Raw genomic sequence first — 12,776 nt, forward strand, 5'->3', positions numbered from 1 at the left:
GGTGCATAACCTCAGGATTAGAAGGCTGGGGTCTCTGGCTTTCACTATGTGGCTTCCTTGTCTCAAGTCTTCTTCAGAACTCCACTATCCAGGGCTTCTCATCTTGTGAAGCAGCCAGAAGGGCCCTCATTGAAGACCAAGTTGATCCATCTCAAAGGGGAGACTGCGGGCCACATTGAGCTCACACATGATCTTGTTTGGCCCATATGGTATTTTTAATTGTGGTAAAGTACACATAAACTTTAACATCTTAACCATTTTTAAGTATACAGTTCAATAATGTTAATTATATTCACATTTGCAACCAGTTTCCAGAACTTTTATTTTTGAAGTTTTTATGATTTTAGAGAGAGTAAGGGAGAAAGGGAGAGAAACATCAATTTGTTGTTCCACTTATTTTATGCATTAATTGGCTGATTCTTGTATGTGCCCTGACTGGGAATCCAACCCTCAACCTTGGCATACTGGGACGATGCTCTAAACCAGCGGTCGCCAACCAGTGGTCCATGGACCACTGGTGGTCCATGAGGTCTGAAAGATTGGCGAACACTGCTCTAAACTACTGTGCTACCCTGCCAGAGATTTTTCATTTTGCAAAACTGAAACTTTTTACCCATTAAATAGCAACTCCCTATTCCGCCCTCCCTCCAACCCTGGCAACCACCACTTAACTTTACATCTCTATGAATCCGATATTTCATATAAGTAGAATCATATAGTATTTGTCTTTTTGTGTCTGGTTTATTTAACTTAGCATATTGTCCTCAAGATTCATCCATTTTGTAGTTTATATCAGAATTTCCTTACTTTTTAAGACGATAACATTTCATTGTATGGATAGACCACATTTTGTTTACCCATTCATCCGTCGAAGCACTTGAGGTGCTTCCACCTTTTGGCTAATGTGAATAATGCTGCTATGAACATGGGTGTACAGATAACTCTTCGAGACCCTGCTTTCAATTTTTTTTTATGTATACCAAGAAGTGAAATTGCTGGGTAATATGGTAATTCTGTTTAACTTTTTGAGAAACCACCATACTGTTTTCCATAGCAGTTGCACCATCTTATATTCCTACCAACAGTGGACAAGGGTTCCAATTTCTCCACATTCTCGCCAACACTTGTTTTGTTCTATTTTTTTAAATAACCATCCTAATAGGTATGAAAAAGAAACTTTTTTTTTAGCCCACATCTTAAAAGTGGGAGGTTTCACACACACAAAAAGTTTATAGTTTTCACATAAAAAATCCTTGGGAGATGTGTGCCTCAAATGACTGAGCTGAGCTCATGTGGGACCACTGCCATGCTAAAGCACCCTACGCATGCCTCCCTGAATGGTCACTCCCCCTTGCCTGTAGAGGGGGGACTTAAAAACATTTCATGACCCCTGGCCGGTGTCTTTCATTGGTTACAGCATTGGCCTGTGCACTGAAGCATCGCCGGCGTTCGATTCCTGGTCAAGGGCACTTAACCTGGGTTGCAGATTTGATCCCTAGCTCCGGTTAGGGCAGGTGCGGAAGGCAACTAGTCCATGTGTCTCTCTCATTGATGTTTTTTTTTTTCTCTCTCTCTCTCCCCATTCCTCCATCTACTCTCTAAAAATCAATGGAAAAAAATATCCTCAGGTGAGGATTAACAAAAAAAATTATTTTTTTAATGAGATGCTTCTAACACAGTCTGAAAAAATGTGAAGCTCTTGCCATACTAAGCCACACGCTGCCTGGCAACGATCAGCAGGACTGGGTAGTTACTGCCCCAATTCAGATAGGGTCTTGTGTCCTCCAGATGGCCAAACTGCCCTGTCTGGCCTGGTACCCTGCACCTCTGAGACCTGGTCTAGTCTCTTCTCACCCTCATCCATTTTATTAATCCTCACCTGAGGATTTTCCATTAATTTTTTTTAAGAGAGTGGAAAGGAGGGGGATAGACTAAGAGAAACATCCATGTGAGAGAGAACAGACACATCAATTGCCTCCCACATGTGCCCCAGACCAAGGCTGGGGGTGGGTGGGGGGGCACAAATCGAGCCTGCAACCTAGGTACGTGCCCTTGACTGGAATTGAACCTGGGACCCTTCAGTCTTCAGGCCAATGCTCTATCCACTGAGCCAAACCGGCTAGGGCCAGATCCATTTTATAATGGGGGAACTGTGATGGCTTTGTCAACTTGTCTCAGCTAAACTACATTTCCCAGAACTCCCTTACTTTGTTTCTTGTTAGGGAGGGCTAAAAGGCATATATTTGCCAGATTTGGAAGGAAGCAACCATTTTGATTGCTGATCTGCGTATGAAGCAGATCTCAGTGTAAAGCAGCACGTAGGCCTGCAATTACTCTATTTTCCCTAGATTCTCCTTCAGGTGTTTTTTGTTTTTTTTTGACTCCTCAATCAGTTGTGTGCATGGTTAGTTAGCTCTGTATGAAGAAGGGCCTCACTCAGCTTCTGCAGGATCCCCTTGTCACCAAAGTCAGAAGCAGCAATAATGGACACAGGCATAGTCCATCCTAGGGCTCCAGCTTGTGCTTGTGGCTTTCAGCCGCTCATGATCTTCCCCTTCTGACTGAGCACCTCAAGTTCCAGCATCAGTCACAGAGATTTAGCCTTACAGAAATTGCTTAATCAGTCCCACAGTGTGCAGGCCAATTCCTGGTAGCACATCAAATACTATAAAGGTGCGTATCCCTTCTGATTCTGCTTCTCCATTGAACTCTAACTGATCTGGGAACCTTAAGTCCCACTACTCACTATTCCTGCCTCATGATCTGTCAGTCAACTCACTGCTTTCATCATTCCCCAAACTCAGGAGCTTATTCCATACCTGGGGGCCTGTGCTAGTGCTCCTACTGCCTGGAATGTCCCTACCTGGAAGTTGCTGGCTTATCTGTCCTCCTCCTGCATGTGACTGAGCTTCAGAACAGGGAGCAGGTCTCATAGATCTCTATCCTTGCCTCAGCTCAGCATGATGTTCTGCATTAATGGCTGTGGACTAGGCCCTTGATATAAAAGATTGCAGTCTGTTCTCCCAGTACCTCTGTGTCACTGTCTTTTATTTTGCAAGTGCAAATGGCCTCATGAGCTGTCTCTGGCCATCTCAGATCTGATGCCTGGGACACAAGTACCCCTGTGCTGAGTGTTCAGACTTCGCTACAGGTCATGTGCTCAGCAGTAAGCCCTGCCATGGTAGGATAGCTAGGTTGGTCCATGGGAATCAATTGGGTGGATTGCTAAGGCTGCACAGCCTGGAAAAGGGCCTTTCGGGTGCTGGTAGGGCTGTCCTGGGGCCAGAAAGTTGGAACTAGGGACCCAGAAGGTAGACCTGATTGATATCCTTAGGATGTTCACAGGGAGGCAAGGTATTAGGAAGAGAGAGCAATATACCCAGGGAGATACGGGGAATGGAAAACCTGGAGACCCTGGCCAGAGGCAGTGTGTTCAGACCCTCCTTAGTTGGCAGTTGAGTAAAAGAAATCTTTCTTGGCTCCACTTATAGATGAAGAAACTGAAGCTTGAGGAGGACAATCTTGCCCTAGACCCGTGGTCGGCAAACTGCGGCTTGCAAGCCACATGCGGCTCTTTGGCCCCTTGAGTGTGGCTCTTCCACAAAATACCATGGCCTGGGCGAATCTATTTTGAAGAAGTGGCGTTAGAAGAAGTTTAAAAAATTTGGCTCTCAAAAGAAATTTCAATCGTCGTACTGTTGATATTTGGCTCTGTTGACTAATGAGTTTGCCGACCACTGCCATAGACCAAAAGACCCTAGTGGAGCCAGACCCAGAATGCTTGACCTCAGCCTCCAGGACCTGGTCCCATTCAACCCCCCTCCTGATCAGTGGATGCCAAGAGATGCCACGGCCTGAGCCATTGCTACATACCTTGCTCTTTGCCTCCTCACTGTACTGGAGTCACCTCCCCGATGAAGCCCTCCTCCTGGGTCTTGCAGTGTTAGGTGCCTTCAATGTTCATCTGGAACTGAAGCTCCCTGAAGCCAAGTCCAAGAGACACAGTAGGTAAATGGTGTGTCTATCCTCAGCTCCCCAGCTCCACACAGGAGCTGAGTATGGTGTCGGTGGAAAATAAACCTCCCAGTCTCAGCACCCACACCAGTAAGATGAGTTTTTTTTAACACCTCACTGGGGCTGTTGTGAGGCTGAGACCTGTACTGCTTTCCTCAGAGTGCTTGGTACACACCGAGTGTTCACCTGGGGCTGATTACGGCTATTCATCCTTCAACTTAGGATCATGTCAGAGGTGTGGGATCCACCCACAGAGGTGCAGCTCAGCTGAAGGACCTAAGTGAGCAAGCTGCAAAGAGAGGAGAGGCCTGTGGATAGAGTGGGACACTGAGGAGTGGTTTCAGGGGAAGAGCAATTTGAAGGAATAACAAGGACCAGGATGTGATCATGGGAGGGTCAAGTGAGTCAAAGGAGAAACCAGATCTCAGATGACAGAAACTCAAACTAGCTTGCTTTTCGTGGCACAGGCATGGCTGGATCCAGAGGCTCCATTCAAATCCTCATGCATCTGTCTCTCCATTTTTTGGTTCCAACATCCTGTCTTGGCTCCTTTTTCAGGCAGGCTCTTCCTATGTGTTGATAGAGATGGGCACTGGCAATTCTAGCCCCATGTCCCTATCCTTGGTGATTCTGGGGAAGAGAACATTGACTCTGTGAACCCCTGGGGTGAAAAACCTACTTCTGACCCAATCATTGTGACAAAGTGAACAACTGACTCAACCCCCATTCGCTCTATCTTTGGGCCATGCAACTATCCCTAGGACTAAAGAGATAAGACTAGCACAAAAACTCAGCAGGGCATGGGGAACATTGCCCCCCAATCTCAACTGCAAAGTAGATGAAGTTGTTTCTGGTCAGCAAATGGCAAGGACATGGGCTGGCAGGGTCAGTGGAGCTGTCAGCCCTGGCCCACTACTGGTCCAGCCTCCAACTGAGGCCTCCTGCCGGTTTCCTGGATGCCCACAGTTCCCCAGAACTAGCCCCGGACAAGTCTAGCATCACATTTCCTTCTCCGCCCTAATGACAGTGCTTCCTGCAGCCATCAGTCACAAGTCACACTCAGGTCAGGACCCCATCTTGTACTCTGGCTGACACGCCAGGGTCAGGGGTATCAGCAGGCCAGAGGCCCTTCTCCAGGGGTCCTCCCTCCCCTCCCCCAATCTATTGCCCTTCCCCCCTACCATCTACTCTACATAGGGATCAAAAGATCCCCTGCATCTCTCTCCCTTAACCCCAGCCCCTCCCCACCCAATCTGGTACATGTACTACCCACTGTTCTAGAGCATTCCCTGGTATAGAAACATGTCAGAATACGTCTCGGCCTGCTACCCAACTCGAGGGACAACTATCCATATGCTGGACACCAGAGCGTCTCAGGGCTAAGGGTCATTCTTCCCAATGAGCCCAGTAACCCTCCGATCCAGTCTGCACTCCAGATTAGCCAACAAACAGGACCAATCAGTGCCTTGCTCAGGCTGCACCTGGGGGATGTGGGTGGAGAGCCAGAGCCCAGGGCCTCCACATCTCCACGATTAATTTTACATCAACACGAAGTCACCCAGAACAGAATAATTTACCTCCATAAAAGCCCAACCTGGTGTGCCCTTTTAAGAGCCGAGGAGCCCTTACCAGCAAGTCCTGAAAAAGCACCGCCCTTCCCCCCATCTCAAGGCCGAGGGACCCTTATCCTCGGACCTGACAGACCACCTCCAGTATCTTTCGAGCTGTGCTCACAGGATACCGGTCCCCTGGTGCCCATCATCCCACTCAAGACTGCCGACCGCACCCATCCCTGTTCCACTCAGAAGAAAACGAGAGCGGTTCAAAGGTTTAAACACTTTATTGTGCCCCCAAATGCTGACGGGATGGAGGGAAGCGCCACGCAGTACCGCGCGATTGTTTGTCGCGCACCGAAAGGCGGGAAGAGTGGGGAGACGGAGGGCGGCACGGTGGCTTCGGCCAGTGGCGCCTACGAGCGGGTAACTATAGCGACAGCCGTTGCCAAGGGCGAGGAGCCAATGGGGGCGTCGCCAGGGCCGTTTCAAAATCCAAAGCAAATAAACAAAAAAAACAACACACTACCACGATGGGCGGGGGATGGGAGGGACAGAGGGGCCCTGGGCCCCTCGCTGCGCTCAGCGGGCGCGAAGGCCTGGGCCAGGGAACCGTAAAAAACTACATACACTTGGGATACAAAAACCCAACACCCGCCCGACCGGCAGACCGGCGCGCTCACTTGCGGCCCTTCGGCACTTTGGGGACGTTGGGCTTGGCGGCCTTCTTCACCTTGCCCGCAGCCGCCGCCGCCGCCTTCTTAGCCTTGCCGCCTTTGTGCTTCTTGGAGGCGGCGCCCTTCTTGTGCGAGCGCTTCTCGGGCTTCGGGTCCGCGCGCCGGGGTGCCGCCGCGCCAGGGGCCGCCTTCTTGGCCTTGTGCACAGCGGTGGTCGGGACGGTGGCGGCCGCCGAGGCTCCGCGCCGCTCGCCGCCGCCTTCTACCTTCTTGCGGTTGAGCTTGAAGGAGCCGTTGGCGCCGGTGCCCTTCACCTGCAGGAGCGTGTCGTTCTGCACCAGGGCCTTGATGGAATACTTCAGGTAGGTGCGCCCATTCTGTTGGTCGAACCACGGCACCTTCTTGGCCTCCGTGTAGATCTTAGCCAGCGACGAGCCATTGCGCTCGCCCAGCCTGCGAATGGTCTCCACCACCAGCTGGCTGTACTTGCCCGGCTGATTTTTCTTCTTGTTCTTCCTCTTCTTGGATGGGGACAGCGCCGCCGAGCCGCTAGCTTTGGCCGCCTTCTTGGCCGCTCCGTCGGCGGTCGTCAGCGGCAGGGCCTCCTCAAGCTCCACAGACATAGTGGCGAGCGGGTTGGTGGCGGGCCGGACGCGGAAGCCAGGTGGCCGCGCCGGGAAGAGGAAAGCGAGGGGCTGAGGGGACGCCGGGGAGCTGGGGGCGCGCGGCGGCTCCAGGCGGGAGCGGCCGCGGCCAGGCCTGGAGCCAGGCGGCAGGGCTAGGGCGGGGGCGGGGGCCGGGCCGGCTGGCGTCCCGGGCCGGGCCTGGGCCGGAGAGGGAGGAGGAAACCGGAGCAGGGAACGCGCCGAAGCGGAGAAGCCGCCCAAAGGAGCTGCCGCTACCACTGCGGCCGCCAGAGCTCTGTGAGCGTGCGCGCTGCGCTCCGCCGGGGAGGGTGCCGCTGTTCCCTTTTATGGCTCCGCGGCGGACCACGTTGAGAACAACAACAGCCTGGTCCGGAGCCAGCTCCAACTTGTGCTTTTTGGAGCCCCTTCCTCGGCCGCTGGCTTCCCGCACCGCACCTCCCCGGCCTCGGCGCGCTCTCACTCCTGCGTCCCGGACAATACCCGAGCCCGAGGGGCAGCGAAGAGGCGGCCTGTGCCTGGGAAGGCCTAGGCATTGGGGAACGGAGGGGCGCACCCTAGGCTGCAGAGCGCGAGTGGAGGGGGGCACCCGGTTTGGGGACGAATAGCGCAGGTCCTGGGGGAGACCCCGCGGCCCTGAGCTTTGCGGGTGGCAGCCAAGAGTGCGCCATGTGCACCCAAGCCCTGACCGCGTCCAGGGAACCCCCGGCCTGCTCGCAGGGCCAGCTTTAATTTGTCGGAACTAACACAGGGCACGCCCTCACGTGGTCGGCTGGGGCAGTGAGCTGGGACGTCTTTGAGGGGGCTTCTGTCCGCCCGCCTGCAGCCGCCGCCTTGTTATGCCTGCGGGGCCCGAGTACAACACCGGAGGAAGCCAGGAAGACGGCAGTGCCTCTCTGAGGACGTTTTCTTGCCCCCCCGCCCCCCCCCCACACACTGTTGATGTTCCAAGTACCCATTTTGTGGGTAGCTATCACTGCCCCCCCCCCCAAGCCAAATGGGGGCTCCTGGGTGGGATTGGATGGAGGGGGTGTAACGCTTTTAGTTCCCGAGCACACCCCTGCCCCCTTTCTGGGAAGGGAAGTTGAGAGTGGGTCCTGGAGAGACCTCTTGTATACCGTGCGAAGACCCCTGCCAAGGCTGGTGGACATGAGCTTTGCTGGACCCAGTATTGGAGGCACTTAGGAGGCGCGCGGGACAGTCTTGAAGCCAAAGAAGCCTCCACTTTGGGGAAGCTGAGACTGCGGGGAGACACTAGGGAGGAGAGCTGACCCCCTTTGGAGTAAGTGATTTAAGGCCCCGGACCAAGGGGCCACTGCACAGGTGCAAACAAGAACAAGCTCCCTGGGACCCAAGCACGGAGGAAGAGTAGGTGGATGGCAGGCTAGAGAATTAGGGTTCCAGAGTGCAGAGAGCTGGAGGCTACGAGGTCTCTAAATGGTGGGGGCATGGCATGTTTCGGGTCCTTCTGCCCCAGCAGGCTCCTCTGCACGGGCATGATGGTCCCCTGCTCTCTTGTAGGTTCTCATCTCTTTCATAGCGCTTACACAGACCCCACTTGCCCTCAGAGAGCTGGTGACTAAGCCCCCAGGAAAGGAAGAAATTGAAGCTGGGAAAGGTGAACCGGTGTTCTTTAGGGGAGGTGGTGGTGGTGGTGGTTCAGGAACGGACTTCTGCCCCTTAGGGCAGTGACTACATGCTATAGGAGAGAGGATAGATTGTAGTCCAGGTCCCTGCAAAGAAGGTCAACCCCTTCTCCCATAATGGAGGACCCCCTGAATGGAACTATCTACGTAGATTTCTGAAAGTGACACAGAGCTGAGCCCTGGAAGCTGCACTGGAGAGTGGGAAGGGTCTTGCAAAGACTCCATTGCTTGAGCAAAGACCTCGAGTTCTGAAATGCAAGGTGTGTGCTGGCTGGAGTTTGGGGGCCGGGATTCATAGAGATGAGAGAGAAGTGGCAAAATGCAGATGCCACAACCAACCCATAGACACGTGTCTGCCCAGCGGCAGGAGCCTTCCAAGAATGAGCAGAGGGCTCGCTGGGGAGGTGCATGGCGGCCCTCTCTGGGTTGGCCAGAGTGCCTGGACATGCGTTGGGAACAGGGACACCCAGAGGAAACCAGGCTGAGAGGGGCTTGAGCTTTGGTCTCTGAAAAGTCAAAGGGAAAGCAGAGGGTAACACCCCTGATGGAACCCCAGTGTGGGCAGCAAGGGCACCTCCAGATTGACATTTGTGCTGCCATCACTGGAGAGAAGGTCGCTGGAAATGTGAATCTGGAGCTGGTGGCAGCAGCATGCTGGGAGGGAAAGGAGGACGTGGGAATGGTAGAAAACGGAAACTGCTCCATTGGAGTCAGAGGAAGAAAGGGCAAAGAGGAAGGAAGAAACCAGGTATAGTTGGTGTCATGGAGGCAGAGGAGGAGGGAGTTTCAAGAAGGAAGGGCTGGTCCATCAAAGTGAAACCCTCTCAGAAAGTGGATTTATGGTCAGATCGGAAGATTCAGCAAAGCTGAGGAGCCTGGTGAGCTTCCAGCCACAGAGGCCAAGTTCACTCCCAAGACCCACAGGCTGGACTCCTCATTTCACCCAGTGTTTTTTTTAAAAAAACTAAATTAGTTCCAGGATTTTTAAAAAGCAGGCGACTTCAGATAAAAATGCAGTCCACATTTCCGATTTCCCTTTTTAAAAAATCTGATTTGACCTGGGTTGGGAAGAGACGGGGTGGGCTTCCTGCAGATGAGCCAGACTCCCAGAACCGTGTGGGGCAGAGAGAAAGTTCTGGAGCCTTGACCATAAGTGGAGGAGAGAAGAAATCAGTGGCAGCCCAGCAGGCAGGCAGTGTGGTCCAGGCCAACCTGTTCAGAGTCCATCCCAGCCCTGACAGATTCCTTGTCCTGCCAGTGGAGGGGGTGCTTTCAACAAAAGGTGGGTTGGCTGCCTGTGGACTCATTCCAGGCGTTGGGATCTGGCAGGGACCACGTGGTTTTATGCCACTGGAGGGAGGGGTAGTTAGTGGCTGGGGCTGGGGTCCTGCTAGCCTTCAGGACCCCAGCCCTACACTCCCAGGTAGCTAACTTCCCTGCCACCCTTCTGAGGAAACCATGGAGAAGGCCTCAATGGCTAATGAAAAATGACAAAACATGAAAAAAAGGAGCACCTGGAAGTGGCCAGGCCTGGCCATTCGAGGAAGCTCAGGGGAGGAGTTCTCTTTGTTAGATTTTGGGCCAGTGACGCAGTTTGTGAAAGAATTCACAACTAAGAGAAGAGATGTAGCGAGGAAATTTATCTTACTTTACAAGGGAGAAAAGGGCCAAGTATTGATTGATAGGCAATACAGGGTGGGGAAGAAAGAGTTTGCACTTTTAAAGAGCAAGCAGTTGCTGTTGCTGTTGCTAGGCGACAAGGAAGGGCAGGGATTGTGTTAAATTAGCGGTTCAGCTGTGACCAGATACCTGGAGTTGTCTTTGAAAAGTCACGGTTTCTTTGATTTCCAGGAGACAGCCCACAGATGTACCAAGGAGGTGTCTTTATCAGCATTTTTTCAAGCCTTTTAAACAAGCTTAGAACCAAAGTTATAAAAGGGGCTTTTTTGAAGGGGTGGGAGAAGGAGACTCCTGGGGGGGTGAGGTGGTGGTGTGGAAATCACCCTGGAGCTGTTAAAGCAGCAGGGGTGGGGGTGGAGGGAGAGTGCAGCCTTGAGCACAGCCCTTATCTGTCTCCATGTTTGAATAGAGAGGCTGCTTGAATCCTAAGAGCCTGCCAGCAGTCTCTGCGTTTAATTACCAGGTGCTTCTCATAAATTGTGGAAAGGCCACAACAAAGAAAAGGAGAGGCCTGTTTTACGTTCTTATGCTCTGCTCTCCCCAGGTGAGTGAGCTCGTCCAGGCCTGGGGCTCCACACACATTCATACAGTGAGGACACTCCCTTTCTGCCCAGCCTTGATTTCTGCCTCTCTCCGGACCAATAGACCCTGGTGTCCGGCTGCCTGCCGCCATCTCCACAGCTCTTCTGTGCAGTGGCTAAAACAACGGGTTTTCTCTTGCGAACCTGCTCCTCCCCAGGCTTTCACAAAACGTTCTAGCCAGGAAGCATGCCCCCTCTCATTTATTTTTCCCTCTACCAGGTACCTGCTCACCCAGCCCATCATCAGGTTGACCCCCAGTTGGCCCCACATTCACCCACTTCTCCCAAGCCACTGTGCTCTCCCCATCCTTCCACTCTGGCTTCTCTAGCCCTCTCCTTGCAGCAGCAGAGGGAGGGAGTGGTTAACAGAAGCCCAATCCTGTGTGTACTGCCTCTCGCTGCTAAAAGGCCTCCGATGAATTCTCATCAAACTTCGGGTAAATCTGCCACACTGGCCGGCCATTTTGTTCCTCACACATACCTGGGGGTTCCCATTTCAGTTCGTTTGCACTTGCTGTGTGGCTCACTTCTTTCATGCAGATTGAAATCCAACATACCTCTCCAGAGCAGCCTCCCTGCCGGCTGTGCCAGCATCCCTGCCATCACCCTACTTTATTTTCTGCATAGCACTTATCATCATCTGACCCTATTTTGCCTATTTACTTGAGTACTGGGAGTGAAAAGCAAAGCTGGTTCTGCCTTGCTCCCTGCCAGGCCCCAACCTGGGCACACCTTTCCTGGCTGATACAACACCTACTCACTGTTTTCTGAGCCCGAGGACGACACAGGTTTGCCTGGGCAGTAGAAACAGGAAGGTGGACTGGGAGTCAAGTCCCTAGTTTGGCTTGAACCGTTGCTCTCCCACACATTCCATGTGTGATCCACTACTCCCACCCCCACTGCCCAGCCTGTTCCCCAGTTTCTGAAAAGGAGTTGGATGTTTGGCGTTCGAATGATCCCTTTAGCTTTAACAGTCTGAATCTGGACTTCTGAACAGAGATAGATGGCCTCGAGAGAAGTAAGGACCCAGAAGAATACAGCCTGGCTGGAGAATGGGACAGAGCCAGAGGCCCAGGTGTCAGGGGAGTTGTCTGCGGGGTGCGGTGGGAAGTTCAGGACTGGAATTGCACAGCTGTGGGCTCTGGGTGGGCTCTTGTGTCTCTCTAGGCCTCAGCATTGTCGTCTGTGAAAGGATCATATGCACAAGAGCTGGAGGTACCTCCTCCTGGAAAGGTGTCTGAAAGCCTGGGCAGGAGCCCAGGTTTGCGGGGGTGGCTGAGAGATGGTACAGGAGTCACCAGGCCTGGGTATGGGTTCAGAGGTGTTGCTGCCTGAGGACCCTGGACAAGGAAGGCCCTGATGGCTTGGGCCAGGCTGCTGAGGGTAACAGTTGAGGGCCAGAGTCTGTCTCCCCAAAATATGTTTTAAATCCAGAGGTTGGCTCCAGACTATGGCTGGGCTGGAAGGGCGGATAGCTGTGCCCCATTTTGGACTTAAAATGTAAATAGGAACTTAGTGCTTTTCCGCATTTAAGGGGAGACAAAGGGAAATAAACAATGGGAAGGTTGCCTTTAAGGCGCAAATGTGTATTGTGAAGCCCTGAATGGGTACAGGGTAAGGGCCTTGGGCCCCAGGCCTCTAGGCCGGGCAGGAGGTGGGAGGATTACCAATGAGGTGGAAGGACCAGAGATCAAAGGATCAGGATCAGAGTTGCTGCTGAGGAAAAGTAGGGGCTGGGATGGAATGGAGTTCCCAGAGGTCCAGGGAGGAGGGAGCCTGATGGCTGCTCCTGCCCAGGTGGGAGTGGGGCCCAGCTCTGCAGGGGGACTGGGAAAGCACCGGGAACGACGGACTCTCCACCAACTGCCTGCAGTCCACACCTAGGGCACGAGCAAAGGCAGAACTCTCACAGGGTTCTCATATCATTGGCATTATTTAGAGAACGGGGTTAGAAGCACTCATTACGATAGGGACCAGACCT

General features: G+C 52.9%; 1 protein-coding gene across 1 annotated transcript; it reads right to left on the minus strand.

The window, feature by feature from the left end:
- Positions 1–5,841: 5,841 nt before the first annotated feature.
- H1-10 (H1.10 linker histone) lies at positions 5,842–7,192 on the minus strand. Its single transcript, XM_080685562.1, has one exon. It carries the CDS (start codon positions 6,865–6,867, stop codon positions 6,247–6,249), a length of 621 nt encoding a protein of 206 aa, XP_080541688.1. The 5' UTR covers positions 6,868–7,192; the 3' UTR covers positions 5,842–6,246.
- Between the last annotated feature and the right edge of the window lie 5,584 nt (positions 7,193–12,776).

Source organism: Plecotus auritus (genome assembly GCF_963455305.1).
Source record: "Plecotus auritus genome assembly, chromosome: 8".
Classification (NCBI taxonomy): domain Eukaryota; kingdom Metazoa; phylum Chordata; class Mammalia; order Chiroptera; family Vespertilionidae; genus Plecotus; species Plecotus auritus.